The sequence below is a fragment of the Zonotrichia albicollis genome, chromosome 2 (genome assembly GCF_047830755.1).
Source record: "Zonotrichia albicollis isolate bZonAlb1 chromosome 2, bZonAlb1.hap1, whole genome shotgun sequence".
NCBI lineage: Eukaryota > Metazoa > Chordata > Aves > Passeriformes > Passerellidae > Zonotrichia > Zonotrichia albicollis.
Genome location: NC_133820.1, coordinates 87,432,541 through 87,453,557, shown reverse-complemented (window position 1 = coordinate 87,453,557; position 21,017 = coordinate 87,432,541). Strand labels below are relative to the sequence as shown.

At 35.4% G+C, this 21,017-nt stretch overlaps 1 protein-coding gene across 7 annotated transcripts in view; it reads right to left on the bottom strand.

Moving 5' to 3' along the window:
- The window catches only part of GPC5 (glypican 5), a 610,346-nt gene that overhangs the window by 62,557 nt on the left and 526,772 nt on the right, over positions 1-21,017 (bottom strand). Inside the window, exon 8 of one of the 7 annotated variants that reach the window (XM_026793733.2) lies at positions 1,599-1,745. The exons of 3 other annotated variants lie outside the window; for them this stretch is intronic. In XM_026793733.2, the coding sequence (XP_026649534.2) occupies positions 1,654-1,745 (92 nt within the window). In that variant the 3' untranslated portion in view covers positions 1,599-1,653. Of the gene's footprint in view, positions 1-1,598; positions 1,746-7,864; positions 8,456-15,974; positions 16,195-21,017 lie in introns of those variants that run through there. 3 more of the 7 variants (XM_074535598.1, XM_014267362.3, XM_074535603.1) reach the window with 3 other exon arrangements.

Below are 21,017 nucleotides of genomic sequence, written 5' to 3'. Positions count from 1 at the left end.
TGATTGTTGTTTGCCAACCTTGTGGTAAAATGAAGACCTAAAAAGGCATGTCTCAGGTATCGTGGGATAATTGATGTCTAACCACAAATGTCTGATGCTTTGAGATGCCTCAAGATATCTTCACTGGCTTTTCAGCTGCTCCTTTCAAAGGGTGCAGAATCCCCGTGACTCATGAAATTTTTGCTCGGCTTGTGCCTTAGAAACACTGTAACATCTCAAGGGGTAGGTGACACACACATTTAGTCAAATGAATGTAGATATGGAACAGAATTCCACTCTATGTAAGGGAATACTAGAATGAAGCTAGGGAAGAAATGCCAAGTAGAGTATTCTGGATTTCTCATTCAAGTAAGGATTTCACTTTGGTAAACGTATTATTGGGTGCCAACTCAGTCCTCACCAAAATTACTTGAAACAGATTTTGTATTGCCTTTTCTGTGGAAACAGTTCAGGAATCCACAGTCTATTACTGTGAGCAAATACTGCAAAACATGCAAAGCTAAAATAAGTCTATGAATTTCCAGCTGTGTGACAAAACACTTGTTTTTTGCTTAATACATGCACAGAACAAGATTTTCTAAAAGCTTGGTGTATGCAGTTTTAAACAAATGCTAAAAAATTAAACTTCAAAACAAATAGAAGGTCTGACAATTACATATAAAAGAAGAAGCAGTGACATGCACATTGTCTCCTTTTAACAGGCTACATTGTTTATCTTAAGGTGATAAGTCTACTTTTAACATAAAAAGTAGAGCTTACTGAGAGGGTGACTAAAAGTTATGTTAGAATCAGAACAAAATGAGTTAGTAGGAAATGTAAGTAATCATATAGTCAAACTTCCCTCTATATGCTACACTCAGATATCATTAAATCATTTTCCTGGGAGACTTGCTTAATGATGGAGGCTATGCAACCTTCCCAGCCACCTATTCCAGTGTTTATACAATTCAAAGATGTGTTTAATTGTTTTTCCTAAAATACATTCTTTTCTGTATTATTTGCAATTTATATGAAAACAGAATATTCCATTCCTCTTAGCTTGTTCCCTCTTCAATGAAATAATGAATTTTTCCCAGTACTGACTTTACCAAGCACAGGTTACCATTCACTTTGAAGAGAAGTACACTGATTCTCTCTACTGAAATGCAGTCTTCTGTTGACTGCATTCTCTCTACTGAAATGCAGTCTTCTGATTGAACACGTTCCACCACTTCAGGTTATGAGATAAATAGTACAAGTCCAAAGAAATTAGTAGCAATGTTCTCTTAGATGAATGATTAACAACACCTATTAATAACGTTCAGGAATTATTTTGTTAGTGAGTAAATCATAGCTTCAAAGGGTCTTGTATTCAGTACTTGCATCAGTGGATCTCTACCTTAAATGCCCTCTGCCATCCGTCAAATTTGATGAGAAAATTTTGAAAAGAAATACCTATTCTTAGATGATAGCTGTATTATTTAAGAAAACATTAGGCTTGAAACTGTATGATTTAATACATATATTTTAAACCAGCTGGGACATAGTGGATTGAAGCCTTGAGTGCCACATAATTATCAACTACTGTTGTCCAACATTTTACCTTGAGAACTGAAGGTTTAGATGTATTGAAATGTTGCTATAACAGCAGGACACTGCATAGAAAAAACAGCATTATCCCAGAATATAAGGTATTATAAAAATCCCAATGAAAACTATGTTTGAAGAGGGATAAGTCAACAAAGTTTTCCAGAAGGAGGTCTTGCCTAAAAAATCATAGAAACAAATATTAGCATCATACATTTTAAATTTCAGGGTATCCTAGAAAGGATAATAAAATCCCAAACAAAACAAAACAGAAAACCAAACCAAACAGAAAACCTCTAATTATATCAGTCACAGCAGATAAAAAATTTGAAAAAAACCCCATTAAATAAATAGTCTTTTTTCCAATAGAATGCACTCAAATAAGATGCCTCTTTCTCCTAGCATGTGTCGGTCATCGTACTCATTAATTATCTGAAAGACAAGGTAAATAGTGAGAATAAAACTTACTGATAATTTTAAATTATTCAGGATTATAAAAGTAAAAAAGTACTGTAAAGATATACAGTAGGGTGTCAAAATATTGACTGACTATGTAATAAAGTGGCAAATGAAATTCAGTGTTGATTAGTGCAAATTAGCACGTGTAGAAAAACAAACCAAACTATATACAATGACTGATTCTAACCAGCTACTGCCACAGAGGGCTGGGAGATGTGATTTACCAAAGATGGTAACACGAACATTTCGATTTCATGTTCATTGTTTAAAAAAATGGAAATTTTAAGAAATATTGGTAAAAACAGATGAAATCACCCTTATAAAATAACATGCTGAATCTTGACTATATGGACTTCTGATTCTGGCTTGTGAAAGGAGTACAGTAGAACTCAGAGACAGAGAAAATAAACAAGTTTATTGAAGCTTTATATCCAATAACCTCTGTGCTAAGAGAAATTAAATATACTAAACTCATTGAAAGAGGGAGCTAGGAATAATGTGAAATGAAATCACCTACATGAGAAATTTAGTTGGAAGTTCTTATTCAGAGGAGGAAGTGGGATCAACATGATTTTTGACATGATAGTGGACTTTTAAAAATACATATAAACCTTACTAAACCATTTCACCTGTCACTACAAAGAAGCTGTAAAGTAATTATTAAACTCATGAAAGAAAAATATATTATTGACAATTCAATAGTAAGAAACAACATTGGACTGCTTCAGATCATCAAAAGTGCAGGCTGTTTTGTGCAGACAAGCATGACTGTGTGGGATCTCAGGATCTGAGTCCTGAGATGCCGGGCCACCGAGACCACCCTTGGGGGGCCCGGGAGTCCTGGAATGTTGCCAGAAGTGTCTGGTGGCAGGACTTTGACCCTACACGGGAGACGACACCTGTATGAAGATAAGAGGACTTCACCGGGGTGAATGGCGAAAAGATTAGTTAATTAGAGGGTGAGACACAGGGTTTAGGATTTATGTACAGGGGGGTTTAGAGAAGTAAGATGGAGGAATTGGGGTGTGTCCTGTCCTTCTTCTTCTTCTTCTTCTCCTCCATCTTCTTTGGCCATGGTGGCACTTTTGGATTGGTTATTACTGAAAGTGCACTCAACAATAAGAATAAATGGTATTGGGGAAAAATGATAAATATTGTACACGTAACAATGGGTATAAAGATATGTGGCTGTCCGGAGGACGGCACAGTGTGCTCATGGCTGACTGCTGAGCAGATCTCTGTTCGGCTGAGAGAACATCTTTTAGATAAACAATTAATAAACATAAAAACCGAAAGAAGAACTGAAGCCTCTTCTCGTCCTTCGATACGCGGGCTGCCCCAAGGCCACCTCGGGCCTTTCTAGGCCCCTCAAACAGCCGAGAAAACCCGACATGACTGTACATTCTGGTCCTCCACAGTTGGCAAAACTTTGCATGGGGAACCTTTTTGAGACATAGTTATTGGAGTAGATGGGCAAGGCTATGAACTGAGTGGTACTCCTGTAGAAACTCTTGTATTCTCACATTTGCATTCAGAAAACAATTCAGTGATGGCCATGGTAGGATTGCACCAAATAACAGAACATCCAACAGAATATTCTTTCTTTGAGAAAGGAGTTTCAGGTGAGGGAAATTATTCTGATGATGGACTACTTTTGGTTCATTTATTTTGTCACAACTCTGGGTAGATCTAGCTCTCTGGAAGGCCTGGGAGGAGTGAAAGGCAGCTCTGTTCAGCGCAAATCTCAGCCTCCCTTTTTTATGCCTTTCCTTGCTTGATCACCATCCCTCTTTGATTTTAGGGCACAATTGATATTAAGCTGCCTCCACATCCCAGTACCCAGTTCTGAAGGCATATCTAGCACATCTGAGGCCAGCTATAGAGCATTAGGACATCCTCCAACATCCATGCCAGTGCTGAGACTCGGAGTGTTGCACAGCCTCATACTGCTGGCCACATGTAATGGGAGCAGAGCCCTCAATAAAAGGCTTTACTAGCACTCTTTATGAACACAGAGAAATACCAAAGTACTTTGTTTGCAGAAGGTTCTCCTTTTCTGAAAGGCACCAGAATGCATGTTAGAGATTGGATTGATCTACCTCTTTGGGGGATGACAGGGTTTGCAGAAAGCAGACAATTCGAGCCTGCCCACTGGAAGCCTCTCAGATTATAGCAGCAATGGTTTTGCAGCAAACACAACAGAAAACAGACTACAAACATAGAGAGAAGCTTCTTGTATTTTCAGTGCTGCTTATTTCAACAAAAAGCTGGGTTTTTTTCAGAAAGGAGTCCTCTCACATTGTTAACCAGAAGGTGGTACATAGAGGGGTACTGCAGTCCAGCAATGGGGAGAAAAATATCATCTTTCTTGCTTGGATCTTCCTTTATGCTTGAATTAAACTGGAAAAACACCTTAATTCCAAATTGCTTTCACTGTACTTATTACAGGCAGAAACCAGAACAGGAAGCTTTGTTTTTGCTTCTGTTTTAAATCTACCAATTAATTGCTCTGTTTCACTGACTCAATTCTGTTATGTTTATTATACAAACACTGTTTTACTTCAACATTAATAATGTTCCATTTCCCTACTTTTCCATTTTAGGGGTTTTTTTTCTACATATGTTTGATTGTATAAATATATACACAGATATGTAAAATGAAACATACGCAAATGAAACTCCACATAGTGAATCCATACTTGTATTTTATAAATGTTCTATTTTGGAATACTTCTTCAACAGAGCTGCTTTAGAGAATTGGCCTTGTATTGGATGAACTGAATTTAGAAGATAAATTCTATTACTTGTCTATTTCACAGATGAAAATTCCTAGGAAAGTACTTAAAAATCCCCCTTTTTAGGCAGAAACAACTTATAAAATATGCCCCTTTGGGACAAACAGTTCCTTAAGGACAATATCATATAAACTTAGAGTAATTTTGCACTGAGGCTTGATGTAACATTTTCATGTGATATTTCAATTTGGACCAGTCTGTTTATAGTCTTACTGGCAAATGTAGAGACAGACACCCTGAAGTGGAAATATAAAATCAGACTGTTGCTCTGTGAGCCAGTTTTCATTGAAATATAAGCTGTACATGCAACATACTCATTGACATGGTAGCAGGCTGGTGCAGTGCCCAGGTAATACTGAATTGAGTGTATTCACCAGGCAGGGTACAGCAACAGGCAGGTACAGCCAGCACACATTTTAGGTGCTTCTTGCTAAGTCTACCTTGTAACACTGAGCCTAACAAAGTCAACCAGGTCTGTGTTAGCTCAGCTGCTCTTGCACTGCACTCTGCTATGCACTGTAAGCATGGATGATGGTTTTTTCCCAAAAACTAGAATTATGTGTTTTTAAAATAAAGGGCAATGTACTTTCACATTCCTGGGGTTTTTACACTATCTTGCATTTATGTTTATGTTCCAGCTTTATATCCTAGCATAAAACCTGTTTGTGTTATGAAACTTTTTTACACACCAAATTTCTTTTTTATACATCATTGTTGATGCTACTCTAATAGGAAAAGGTTTATTTTTTAAGCTCTTTTAAATGTTACAATGTGAAACTGGTTCAGGTATTCTATTCTTAATATGCTCTTAGTTCAGCTATGCATGCAATATTTCTGTAATTGAATCTCCTGTACTGATCGGGCAGTAGCAAACCACAAATACTATGTAAAGTGTAAGACAAGAATAATATCTCAAACAAATTGTCTGGAGAAATGTGAAAAAAAAAAGAGGACTGAAATATTAAGAGGAAAATCAATATATCTTCAACACCAAAAGCCAATTATTTGAAGATGGTGGTAGTTTATGTGGGTAATCCTTTATCTCTACTGTTCTCTAATGCTACAACAGTTTTCATGACACAAAACAATTAAACCCAGGGAGGAGCATAAACTCTTATTCTTTTTGCCTCATATTTCACAAGTACTGTCACTCAGAACACAATCATATATATCCCTCTTCTAGGGATAACAAATCTATGCCCAAATATAAAGACCCCAATATTTGCTATCTCCTTAGTTCTCAAGGTTATATAATCATGATCATCTCACTTTTCAACACAATAAATACCTGACTTGCATGTGGCACAAAGTATCTTACAACCAAAGGATGTTTTAATGGGAATTTTTTCATGCTAAAGTTTCTGAGAGCCTAATCCATGGTTATTGTATACTATATTGTCAGGTTAAGAGTTCCTGTATGTTCCCTCTATTGTCTATTTAGTTTTTTAGTTTGTCTATGTCATTAGGAACTAAAGCTACTGCTGTAGCTTAATTTGAGTACAAGCCCCTGTGCTGATACAGTCTTTGGAAGTCAAACTTTGTCTCAGGAGAAATTTTACAGCTGAGTTGCTTGCAAAGCTCTACTTTACTTCTGATGAAGAAGCATGGTACATGCATAGCAAAACTTGGAATGACTGAAAGAAAAAAGGATAATCTTGTAACGCTGATAATTTAATTAATAAAATGAAAACTTCCAGACCATAAACTACTGTTGCCACAAAAGGGCAAGATATTCTAGTTATTTGGAAGCTCCTGAACAATCAGATAATTACTAATTCAAATCTAGCAAAAAGAAAAAGCGTAGCACACTCTTCATGTATATTCCCATCAGAAAGGAACTAAAATTCAGACAATGAGCTTAGTGCTGTTTTTTTAGCATTATTTTGAATACTCCTAAGGAGTAGATAGTTACATATATGACTTGTCAAATTCTCTATAAAAGCTTTTCAAAACTTAAAGAAAAAAGAGCCATCCCTTTTTCTCAGAATAAAGATAGCTGGAAAGTAGAATTTTTAGATAAAAATACCTCAAAAGACTGGCAGATTTCTTGACCAAGATGTAAATCTATACAGCTGTTTCATCTTTAAATACTTGGCAGCATGCAGTGGTGCTCTATACTTCTTATGCACCAATAAAAGCACTGGAGTGTGAATAAAAACACCAATAAACTTTGTACTTAATCCTTTCTCAAAGTGGACTGTACCTACTTTTACAGCTCAACTAGTGAATTCCATATATTCATCTTTGGTATTTTCAATGCTATTGATTTACAAGGAACATCAATTTCTTGAGAAAAACTCTCTGTGACTATCTAACTCTAGCTGACTGTGAACTATTAAAATGTGCTTATCAGAGTTTTATGGGGAATAGCTCTGGAGGTTAACTTCATGTAATGCTCTGATAAGTCCTGAAATTTGGCTTTTCTTTCAACCAAGAATTAAGTAAGCTGGGATTAAAAAACAGGATTTACACAGTTCTACGCCCAAGTCTGATTCATCATTGACCTTACATATAAATGAGCAGCAGAGGGTGAGTAAACAGTATATACACCACTCTCTTTGCTTGCTTGTGCAGCAAACATTTCAAATGGTAATGTCTTAGTGCAAGGTATTATTGCTTGTTTGCTGAAAGAAAAGAAGATTCTATAAAAGAAGGTGAAAGGAAAAGGCAATTGGCTCATGATGCAGTATTTTCCCTTAGTCCACAGGAGAGATGCTAAAGGGTGTCAGCCTTCCCAGTGCTCAAGGCATTCCAGCAGAGATCATGGCACACAGACCTGGAAGAACCTGTGCTTATAATCCGTATTCCTTCAATCACAGTGAGGTGGCTGACTGTTTTATGTACCATAAACTGTGACACAATTTCCTGCCTTTTCTTCCCAGTGTGATAAAAGGTTTTTCATAATGCACCACATAGAGTTGGTGCAGTCTCTACCACTGTGTTCTGTATTTTGCATCCTGGAATGGTCTCTGGGAAATGGAAGCAAAGCAAACAAACAAACAAAACCACTCTTTATCAAACAAAACCACTCTTTATCTTCTGCTTTTCTTCCTTTAATAGAACATAAATGCCACCTTTTATTCAAGCAAAAAAACCAGCACTGTCACTAAAGGATGCTGTCTGTCGTAAAGCTCATGGTGTTTGGAGCTGAGCAAAAGGACAATTAAACCTAATAAAGTAGTAAAGGAAACCATGGGGAAATTTAACATAAAAGTAAAAGGCGATTCAGAATCCTGAATATCAGATTTGTAATGTAGTTCTCTCTCTTCAGGGGAACAAAGTTAGTTATATAAAAAATTCTCACAATATTCTTAAGTTCCTCTCTGTTAAGATACATGAATTTCAAGTATTTCACTCAGTACAGAAATATCTGAGGCTATCAGAAGTCTCTAAAACTGTGCTTAGCTTTGGCAGCATAATTTCAGAGTTATCATCTATTAATGGACACAAAAATAGTCAACAAAAATTTATTATTGATTCCATGATCAGTGCAGCCTCCTCTAACAAAAACCCACAACTTCAGCAAAGATGGTCCTTGCTTGAAATCCCTACATGAATCTGTTCTCAGGAGTGCCAGGTACTGTATTTGTCATGAAGAATAAAATAGCAACATACAGTGTTCTTGTTGAAATAACCTGTGGATATGATACTAGAAATATACAAGTAAGGTGAAGCTGCAGACAGAGTTACAGTAAATCAATTAAGCTTTAAAAAGTAAAGAAAAACGTCTAAATTTGCAAGATGTGTCTCAGATAGCAACTACTTAGTGGCAGATTGCACCTCAAAGCTCCAAGTTCATGAAGATAAATAAGCAAAAAGAAAGTGCTGTACCAACAGATTCAATTGCTTTGACTAACCAAAAATGCCTAGAGCTGTTTGGGCCAGCCTGGGCAATACTCTTAGACCTTGTCTGCAACACACTAGAAGGACATAGGCCAATCTTGTATCTTATCTGCCACCTATGTGTGGTGTCCAATATGCCTTAAGTTATGTCAAATAACACCAGATTCCTCTGTGTGGTCAATTGACACCTTCATTGTTCAGAATACAATTTAATATGTGCAGTTTCAGATTGCATTTCTTAGTCTCTATACAATACCATAGAAATCTTGAATTTACTTCTTCTTGACTGGTTCTAAATTCTTCACCCCAGCCTCTCTTCCTTCCAACTAGTACTACATTAAATATTAAATAATAAAGGAACAGAAGCATGAAAAATGAACAAACCACTCAAGAAAAAACATTAATTACATAGGTCAGACCAAAGTTCATGTAGCATGTTACATGAACCAAAGTTTGTTATCATTCATCTGATAATGGTTTATAGATGAAGTTTAGGAAAAAAATTGAAAGTGTGATAGTTTTTTTCAGGCTATCTTTAAACAATCTGCACTACAGGGACTTCCTGAAGCATAGGTGATATCTTTGTGTTGATACATTTGTCTTCCACAGCTATCAGAGGTCAACCAATCACTTATTCCAAGTGAGTGTCTTGATTGTTTGCAAGGAGTTTATTGACGAGAAAGTAAAAGTTGCTGTTGTGGTTGAGAAAGAAGTAATTGGGCAGTGCATGTGATTTAATCAGTTTCTGAATAGTTCCTTTAAAGAAAAAAATGAATGTATTTTCCTGTTTCTGATCATAAAGAGCTCATACAATGTGACTTGGAACAGGCAATTTCAAATGTCAAGATGCAAGGGTAGCAGAATGTGCTTTATATTGGTTTCACAATCAAAAGCAGGATGAGTTGCATTGTATCAAAAGGAACACCAATGTCAGCAAGAAGGATGACCATATTTTTTCAAGTGTGGCCCAGCAGAGAGAAAACTCCAAAAAATAATTTGAAGGTGTTATAAAAAGTAGTTGAAAGACAAATTTGTAGTGAGATGTCTTTTATTCATTGTGTCAGAGCAAAGTTGCCTGTTTATTAAGGAAAGATATGTCAAAGGAGGATGTAAATCCAGGACCAATTCTGCCTCACAGAATACATCAATATCTTGAAACTCATACAGAGTGATAACATGTGATAAACTCTTTGTTTTACATATGATCTACAGAATCCTCTAGTAAAATCACTCCTTTTATTTCATATATTATGTGGTTTACTAATTACACACATTTTTGACATTGAGAATCTTAAATCCTTAAGAAAACATATTATAAAAAGATCATGACTTCCATGTACGTCAGTGAATAAATTTGATAGTTCTTTTTAATTGAATCCCCTTGTTCATGCATGAAATCTCACTTTTCCTCTTCTTTCCCCAAGAAGAAGCCTAATGCGTAGCTTTTACCAATGTAGCTGTTGTTAAAGCTGAAAGGAAGAATAAGAGGAAGAAAGTACACTGTGCCTTTCCATAATCATTGTTTCTTCCATATGGCTTACAGCCCTATCTCAGGCACATACACATTGAATTGACCTCTGGATGGTCTAAGATTAAACTGTTATAGGAAAAAAAAAAGTAACAAGGGGCAGGTTAAAGCTAAGTGGGCTCCAGGCAGGGACATAGAGAGCCTGGCTGCACATGCAATCTAAATAAGCTGGCAGAATAAACCTTCTATGGAGAGAACTGGTGGCACCCTTCCCTCCTCTTGCAGCCAGCCACATAAACTTCCCATCACTCCTGCAGATGCCGCGCTCATAAGCAAAGGAGCTCTTGAAATGTTTCAGGCTTTTTACTGACAGAAATTTCTTAGAATATTTATCCAGAGAATATACACTGGGTTTTAAATGCTCTCCTGGAAAAGAGAACAAAAACATCTTGGGGTTCGCTCCAGACCTTGCCAGCTTGCTTCCACTGATGAGTAAGACAGGACAAGTCCTTGAAAGCCTCACCAAAGAACAATGATTACATTTCAGGACTTCTGTGCTTGAAATATTTGTCTTAGAAAGAAAATGAACATGTTTTTACTGTTGGATTTTAGTTTCTAAAAATTTGTGTCCTAGCATGCTTTAGAGAACACAGAATGGTGTCTGAGCATCTAGATGCCCTTCAGAGTTATAGCTTAAGACAAATAAGAGACTATTCTTGTGGTCTGGGTTTTTATTTTTTCTTTAAAATTTTGATTGTTTCAATGTCTGAATTATATCTTTACTTATATCTTCATTTTGAATATTTTCATCTTTTGACTTATTTTCTTCTCCTAGATTCCTACTCTCCTTTTTATTCTCTCTGTACTCTTTTTCTACTCTTATGGATGCTCAAAAGCAATACTAATTGAAACTGGTAAAGAAAAACAGAAAAAGTATACTCTGGTTTCAAAAATAATTATCTTAATGTTTTATTTTTGGTAACTTTTATTCCTGGATTACAATGCACCTAATTTTTGTAGCAAGCTACAGTCACTGTTCCATTTATTTTCCATCTCGTATGGTGTGGATTTTTGTTGTGCCAGAATGTCTTTGGAAATAGATAAAGTTCTTAAGACTTTATCTTTCAAAACCCTGAAAGTATACAGGCATAATCTGAATTTATGACCCCTGCATGAAATATTATCCTGTAGACTATAGTGGTTCAGGATCATCTTCCCCTTCCTTTATGAGAACAGCAATTTCTGGGAGATGGGACAGAGAGTAAAAGGAAATGTTGAGCCAACACTCTCTGAAACAGAGTGGATGTTGGATCTGTGAATGAAATGATGGTGCCATGGAAAAGAATGGCAAAACTCTCTCTGATTTCGGCAGAGTGGAATTTTGCCACCATTTTAATAAGACAAGTAAATAGAACTATGTGAAACATATCTTTTTTTTAACAAATGCAGGCTTCAGACTCAGTTTTACATATCAATATTTAACCTATCCTTGTTTTATCATCTTAGAATATGTTTCACTGATGGCAGTACTAAAAAGGAACCTAAAATATTGTGTGGAGCATAAGATGTGAAAGAAAAGTAATATTTGAATTTGAAAAAACCCTAATTTTTAACAAAGTTCTGTTCCCACCTTTTTTTCTTATATCTCTGATGATGATGACATCAAAGTGTTTATTTTGTGATAGCTTTCTAAGTGGCCATAAACAGGCAAGAATGACAGTGAGTTTAAGGAATACTCTCCCATGCCACTTGATTTTCATATTACAGCAGCAAAGGGATGCTACCAACTCACACAAGACATTTTTCCTTTGTTCATTTTTTTAACAAACTTGCACAGTGTTGTCAGCCTTTGTGCTATTGTTATAAATTTTTTTAGCAGCTAATGTTTTACATAAGTATTTACCTCTTGAAAGTGATGATTGTGTAAATAATTTCAGATTTTATTAAAAAGCATGTCTTATGGTGTTATCTTGACAGCTCTGAAGACCTAAGTAGCCCCCACCTTACAAGGAAGCATTAGAGCGTTTTGCTACCTTTCAAACATGGTTTTTAGGTATTTGGGATCAGAAATGATGAACCTTTGGGCAGTCTTCCCCTATATCATAAACCTTCCCTGGTTGCAGTTAGACTCTGACTTAATTCTTCATTCCTGTATGCCTTTTGTTCTCAGCTTATTTTTTTATTTATTTTTCTTTTTTCTCCCTACAATATTTTCCTTCAGTATGAGTCCAAACATTTGATGAGGTGTCAGTATCTACTTCCACAGAATTATTCATCTTCCATTCATACTGGTGTTGGTAAGATGTGGATCATGTCACATGAGATGACCCTTCAGAGAGAATGGAAACATCCAAACTCCTCATCTCTCTCTGTCTTGTCAGCATTTTGGTACTCCAGCCACATTGCTCAAAGGAGATATTTTTTCTAATTTTCAGGATGTCCTGTACTTCAAACATTATTAGAACTTCCCTAACCAATAAGTTAATAATCTTTTTTCTGTTCTTTTAAATTAATGATCACAGACTTTATTCCCTACAGAAACACAGTTAAAATAGCAAATATAGATTAATAGGTAAGCCGTTAAAATTTAGGGTTTAAAAAAGTTAATAATGTCATCTAAAAATTTTAAAAAATCTGTTGTACTATATTTCAGTTGTCTGTGTGTATAAATCAACAAAAAGGAAAAAGCAATTCAATAGGAGGGAATTTGCAATACACGGTATTACACCAGAATCATCTTACTGTAGATTTTATTGGCAATAAAAAGGAAATAAAACTCAATAAAAAGGAAAATCTGTTAAAAAAATAAAACCTTATGGGTTTTTTCTGTGTGCTATCTTATGCACAGCATAAGAATTTTCATTTCTAGACAATTAGAATGAGTAAAGAAAACTTCATTTTCTTATGGGTCAACAGTTTTTTTGTCATTATGTTGTTCTGGTTTTATATAATATCTCCTAGCCATTTTACGAGGTGGAATATTAGACTATTATGTAGAAAGGGCTTCTGTTTTGTAAATACACTTAAGCAAACAAAGGAGCAAACTCTCATTCCTATTATAACTGCATGCATACATACATACATGCATACATACATACATAAATACATATATACATACATGTATGCGCATATATATATATATACACACACAAATGAGTATAAACACTGATGGTTTTTTTTTTTTTTCAATGGCATTTCAAGGCATTGTTCTGAGAAGACTGTTTTCTTTACCCTTGACTTGTGTTAAATATTCCACTCAGGTTATGGAAGATGGTTGTCTGATTGCTTGCCCTATTTTTCTTTGCCAGAACAGATAGACTATGCTTATCTATTAAAAGCACTCCTGAGCTACATTAAGCTTGGATACCTGTGGAGCTTGTCAGCACAGGTTCTCACACAGGTCACTGGTTGCTGGGGCAGCCTCAAGAACAGAATAACAAGCACTATTTGATATGGGAAACACACATCTGTGTCTTTTTCTTATCAGCATACTGATGAGAAATCCTTTGGATAATGAAATAGAAAAGCTCTCTAGGTAATTTTGGTGCTTTTTTCTTTCATTTTTCTAACTCTTGTTGTCTCTGGTGCAACTATTTTTAATTCTTGAATCACAGAAAGATTTAACACCTTTTTAGTGGTTGGGATACCTATGCATCACTTGCAGTTCTTGGAGAGATATCTCGGTTCAAAAAAGAGCTCACAAACTCAGATAAGTAGTTGACCACCTGAAAAAACAGGAGTGGAAATAAGATCCATCAGAGATGATCTGGCATAAAATGATACTATGACTATGATTTTAGGGACTGTATTCAGTTTTGCATAGATGTCCACCAGCTTGGGACATCTAAGGAAGCTGTTTATATATATATATTTATTTAATCCTGAGTTGGGCACCGTAGGAGACCTGCAGTTTTCTAGAGATGGAAACTAGTTGGGACAACTGTCAACACATGAAACTGCACAAGACGCTTATATTTATGAAAATAACTTGCACTCCAGTATGGTTTGATTTTTCTTATTGTGTTGCTATTTAACGTCTTAACCCTGGGCTCAATTCAGGTGCCCACACAGAGGTGATAGTTAAAGATGTGATTCACAGCAATAGCCTGCCCAGCTTTAGATGATCCTCTCATAGGTAGGTTCTCATGCAGATCCTGTGTCAGAGCTGATAAACCTGTGTCACCTTCCCTGGAGCACCTCAGGTTTTACCAGATACTCACGTATGGACAGCTGCTTCAAATCTTGGTGTGCTCCTATCAGATTCCTTTTTAACTAATGCTTTCATTACTCTTTTGTACAAAAAAAATCTACCAGGACAGCCAGAACTGCTGTATTATCATGTAAAGACCAATGTACATGATGTTTCTATTTTCAGGATATATGGAATACCATAATGTTTTCATTTCATATATGCCTGCTGTTTTAAAATTTTGACTTTTTAAAGAAAAAAAAAGCTATAAATTCACCCATTAATGTATTTTCCAGCACTTTCCTTTTAACATAGACACTTTCCTTTTAACATAGACTTCCACACTGTTCAAATTTCAGAGCGTACCAGAATTTACTGTAGATAAATATTTATCTGTATAGTTGTAAACCATAGTAGATGTGCTATCAGTTTATGCTGCAAAACCCTGGTCTTACATAATTGCCTAAAACAAATCCACTAACTTGCCAAAATACGTCATGCAATGCCTGGTTATTGTCTAAATGACATTCCTTCCTTTCATGTGTCTGTTTGATTCATCAAAAAATCTTAAGGAAACATTGCACAAACTAGATTTCCATTAAGCAGAGAAAAAGAAAATTATCCTAAGTAGAAGCAAGCAAAATTTCATTATCATAATTTTGTATTTTTTATTTATTTTGTATAACTTTTTTTTATTTTAAAGAACTATCCAGTTTCACTCTTTTCATCTCTCCCTTGCAAACTGAGCATTGCTGAAACTCCAGCATGACTTCTAAATTTTGAGCATAAATATATACACTGTATGGTTATACCATATAATTGTTTTGGAATTAAGTTTTTTCTGTCTTGTTTTAGTCACTAAATTAGAGCTAGACAGCTTTTGACCTTAGATCTATCTTCATGCAAGATTCCTTGTGAGATGAAGAGGTGACTGACATTACCTAGCTTTCAGACTGCAGTTTTCAAGATGCAGCTGTGCTTCGGAATCTGGATAGGTTCTGTCTGTCCCACTAATTAGGATAGGGACCAGACATGAGTCCTTAAGCTTGGAGTCAAGCACTACAGGCTTGACACATCTACACTACTAACTTCTACCTAAACTACTTAGACCCACTGTCTTCTACAACATTTTTTTCTGAGATCTAGGTCAGAAACTAAATCTAGGTCCAAACTAAATATAGAGGTAGCTATCAGTTAAGAAGCAAGTTCAATTGAGCATCCAATCATCCAGTACTCAATTTCACTCCCTGGGTCTCTTTTGCCTAGCAGGGTAAGTGAATGCATCCATGAGGAAACTGAAAGAACCATACATTTGTGTCAATGCTTTAAGTGAAAAAAAAAACAAAACAAAACCCCCAAAAAAGTTCTTTACATATAGTTCCCCTATTCAGGAATAGATGATTTTTGAACTTTTTGTGGAAGTGATGACTTCGGGAATGTCTTGGTTTCTTTCCTAATCCCAACTTGTGTGAAGATAATTTTTAAAATTTCAGCTTCACAAGAGTACCTCGCTATTAAGCAAATATCATGTGCAGGACATGGTATTTGGAAATGCTAAGGAAGAACTCTATCACGCTAACATTTACAATCAACTTTTTAATAAACTAATTTAGAATTGACAAATAGCTAGTAAGTAGTAGGAAAAAAGCTTCAGGGTGAGAGTAATGTGTAGAATGACACAGAGAGAACACAAGTGCTAGTGGGACAGTTCTACCTTCTCCTGGACTAAAGAATCTTGCTGTACTGCATAAAGTTGTTGCTGTATCCTCCTTCTTCTCTACAGTTTTTCCTCCTAGCTGGCAGACTCATAGGTCAGCAGGAGTTTGGTCACTTTCCAAACAGTCTGTGAGGCAGCTTCTGTGGAGCAGGGTTTACTGTGGCGAATTAAGGACATCTGATGCTTTTCTTATACATTAATACTATACATCAACTAATATAAGTTAAAAAAAAAATTAAAATATGCTTAAGAAAGCAAGTTTCATAATCTTACTTCGGATAGGAAATTTCAAAATTCAGGTCATCAGGTCACTATAGGCTTTTCAAGTCATGGGATCTTTAAATTCCACTTTTCACACAGTAATTGGATTTTGGCAACAGTCTCTTGCTGTGTCTTTTCTTTTTCTCTTTTGTGCTGTAGTTATTTTTTTTAACTTTTCCTTCCATGCCCACACCTAAATGATCAGTCCAGAAAGTAGGATTTGTGAGACCCAAGCTTATTTGGATAGGCAAAGGAGTGTATATAAATATACACTCCTTTATATATATATATATATAAAATGTGGAAGCTTATAGGGTAGTTACATGACAATAATGTTTTTTCCAAAAAGCATCTTCATTAATTGACACATTTAACTCTGGGTAAATATAGCTACTCTGAGAATGTACAGATATAAGGATCAGCACCCCAATTCACCATTCTCCCCCAAGACATGCATCTTCAGCAAAGTAGAGGCAAAACCCTACCAAACCAAGGCAGAGGGAACAATTGCTCTAGGAATACCCCCAGAAGCAAGTTACTCTAGTAATGGGCATATGGCAAACAGGCTCTGTACCTTAGCAATTCAAGAAACACAATTGAAGAAACTGTTGGGATAGTGGAGAGACATACATTAAGAAATTTCTAACATTATTTTTGAGAGCCTTAATTCTATGTGAGTGGATTTGATCTGAAACATTATGCAAATATGTATATGACCCTATTAACGAAGTTAATATCTTTAGTAATAAGTTTGGTTTTTTTCTCCTGAAGTATATGTTCTTGATTCTTTGGGACTTGTATTTTATAAAGATCAGGTCAGTTTCTGCTATTCTGTTATCAGAAAAGTGTTCACCTTCTATGATACTATTCAAAAGTGCTTCACACTCAGCTAGAACAGTCTACATATTGAATTGGAGGTGATGAATAATTCATATAATCTGATTTACCTTTTTTTCCTTGACATTAGATGATAATTTAGCATAGGGTGCAATCAATGATTTCTAAGATACTGACATTCAAGGTTGTGCTTGGTAACACCTAGAAAATGTACAAAAAACTTGCTTTCACAATTAATTTAACACAGTATCTGCTCTTTGTCACTATTATGATATACAAAATTGTATTGCATGTGTTTATGGCTTCCCTAGACATTTAGAATGCCCTCACTAATGCTGGCATGGAAATATAAGATGAAAGATTTCTTAATATCCCATCATCAGGTTTTGACAACCTTGATATTTCTACATTGGCTTTGGGAAGAATTCCAGACCTGTAATTCACTTTATGTCTGTGTACACTGGTTTTTCCTTTTCACATAATGATTTTTGATATTGTGTAATTTCACAATCTAAAACCAAGACCCAAGACTGAACTGAGGAGATCTATTATGAAATACTAATATTAATGTTATTAAGGATGATTGATCTTTGCCACTGCTTAAAAATGTGTGAAGATTTCAATCTTTTTTCTAGATTCTGCCTTGGATTTTATACCCAACTTTGGGAGAGCAGCTTGAGGTCAATCTTTCCATATTGGATCTGTAGGTATGTGTCTATTGTGCTTATTTCTCTTGAGTTTATAAAATGCTTATAATTCCTTGCACCCCAGAAGGCAAGAGACCTTGAATGTTTAACATTTGTGGATGATAGACTGAACTGGGTAATCAGAAAGTATGATGGCTTATGATGGTATCCCTTCTTTCCCTGGAAAGGCAGAAAAGCCTGAGGCAGGGACAAAACCTGATGCAAGTTTGTGTAGGCTGCTGTGAGATCACATTCCCATCTGCAGGTTGGCTGTCCCTGCTGCCAGGGCACACTAAGTGCATTTCTGTGAGTAGCTTGGGTGGTAACTCCTTTGTATGGCCCAGTGCTTTTATGACACCAAATATATGCCAGCCAAGCTGTGTGGCCACTTTTGCCAAATATGAAATGACAAATTTTTTCCTTTTCTTTTTGTTGCTGCTATTTTGTTTTATTTTTGGGGTTTTGGTGTTGCTGTTGGGGTGAGGGGGAGAGTGTTTTGTTTTTCTGAATACTTAGCACAGACTTTGCAGTAGATACTTGGAAATAACAGATTAAAGTTCCTGCAGAATACTTATCGTCAGCAAGTTCCGACAACCTTGAGATTCAATGACAGCTTTACTCCCACAGTTTTAAACCCCTTGCAGTTATCTGATTTCCATGTTGCTGTTAATGAATCCCACTGGCAGAGCTAAGAATTGTGCCCTAAAATACACTTCATTATCATTCCCTGAAGCTTTCTGCTATGGGAGGTGGCAGTGGACAGTAAATTTGAAGTACAATGCCTGTTGTGTTGCATAGGTCAGAAAACCACATTGGTTTAGGGAGTGTTACTAATGCTCATTTTTATCTTTCTGAAGACTCATTTATCTTCCAGGAGTCAACAAGTTTCTGAGCTACAATCAACCCATTAGTGATTGTCATCAGAATGCTGCTGAGCTAGCACAGGTTGGATAACTTTTTGTTTTACAAAATATGATGAATGAAATGTACTTCATGACAGTAAGTCTAATGATTTAGAGCTGGAACTGCTCTGGAGGTTCCCAAAATAATGTCTTTGTAAATTGACCTACACTATTATAAACCATGAAATCCCAAAATTTATTTTGTGAAAAATCCTGCAGTCTTTATTCTACTCTTAAGCAAAATAGTGAAATATTACACTTCTTACTTCTCGGGTAAGAACAAGTAAGAAGCTAATTAGAATAAAATAATTTGGCCCAAGATCAAATTAGAATAAAATAATCTAGACCAAGAATCTTGGGTTAATTAGAATAAAATAATTTATATTAGAACAGATTCCAAGAAGAAAACAGTTTAAAAATATTGTTGCAGTTTAGATAATAAATGAAATTATGTTATCTTAGGAATCATAGCTTCTAGCACTAAGGTTGATATAGAACCAGCTTCATTCAACACTTTCTTTTCTGAAGAAAATCTAAACATAAATGTCGACATAAAAAGAGGTTAGGTCAGATTTTACATTATTCATTAATGTTTTCTTTTCCTTAATTTTGAGAATGCCTTTATCCTATATTACCATTTGGAGTAATAATATATTTTAAATGTTGCATGATTTTTAAAAAATCAAACAAACATGAGGCTGGGTGGGAAAATTAACATTGAAAGATGCATATTTTGATTTTTTTGGGGGGGGTTGAAGATATTTGTATCCTAATATAAGAGGAAAATTATTTTTGCACTATAAACCTCTGTTTTGAGAAATATTGCTTGTGGTTAGACCTAAGACAGTAATTTTCAGTACTCAAAGTACTTATCTCCTTAATTTCCTGTATTTATAAAGCTCATAACATGCCTAATTTATGACTTTATTTGCTTTAGCCTTCTCGCTCTTTTCTGAGTAGAGATACAGGCATTTTGAGTGATTTACAACTTATTTGGATTATTTCTCTCTATTGGCTGCAGAATGAAATATTATTACATCAAGTGAAAAGCTTAGTGCTTATATGCACTTTGCAGCTACATTAATACAGAGAACTACTTGTGGTGTAGTCAAATACATCTTTAGGTTGATGTAGCTACAAACAAATACAATTTAGATGTTTCAAAAGACTGGACATCTGGATGAGAACTAGAATAATTTAGTTTATCTAGACTAACAAACCCTCCATGAGATATATTTGCTGTTTATAGATGTTTTGGAATTCAAACAAAGCAAAAACTTCAGAGAAGATTTACTTTAGTTGAAGAACACAAGGAAAACTGGACTGTGCATAAAATATATTCAAAGAGAAAATCAGAAAAAATTAAATTAATTTAATTTTTAATTAAAATTAAATTAATTTAATTAAAAATTAAAACAGAAAAAATTAAAAAATATTTTTAACCACTAGAGTACTGTGATTGTCTTACAACTTTTCCATAAACCTTCTATTTTCTTTCAGATGAGAAATACAGACTTATTCACAAAGTATATAATTAGGCCCCTCCTAAATTGCAGGTCAGAAATTCAGTCAGAGATAAACTTTTAAATCAGTGAGGTTTTGATCACATCATCGTATTTACTTCAATAGGATTTGGAGTGTCAACCCAAAAGACACTGCAGACAGTAGTAAGAGATGGGCTGCACAGAGAATTTCTCCTTTCTAACCTGCCTGCTTCCTGTATTTCAGCTGAAAGTTAAACAGAGTCACTAAAGTAGCTCAGTGGGTATCATGAAGAATATATCACATGCTGGTGAGCATCATATATTCCAGAGCCTAATGGAAGGTATAAGAGAGGTGAAAATGTATTATAGATAAGGAAGTCTGATCAAAATAGAAGCTATGGGTTCATTTTTGTGAGGCATTCTCTGTGCCTACTGCAGAGAATATTTTGAGTTATTCTCTGCATTTAAAATTACAAAATGCTTTTACTGTTTTTTTCCCCATTCACCAGTGGTCTCAAAAAGCATTCTGTGTACCTACTCAGGAGGCTATTCTTGCTGTCCTGGCAACTTCTCAGTATAGCAGTTCTTTTTCCCAGTGGATGGGATAAAAAAGATGTAGGCACAAATGCAGCAAGACTTCTTGAAGGCATGTCTCATAACAGTATAGATTGACAGTGAGAATGGCAAATGACTGAAAAGAATTCCCTAGTTGATTAGAAGCCTTCCTAAGCAACCTGCTCTATCTGAATACAGCTTGTGAATGAAGTCTGCCTAAAATTAATTCTGATGTAACAACAGGAGAAGTGAATT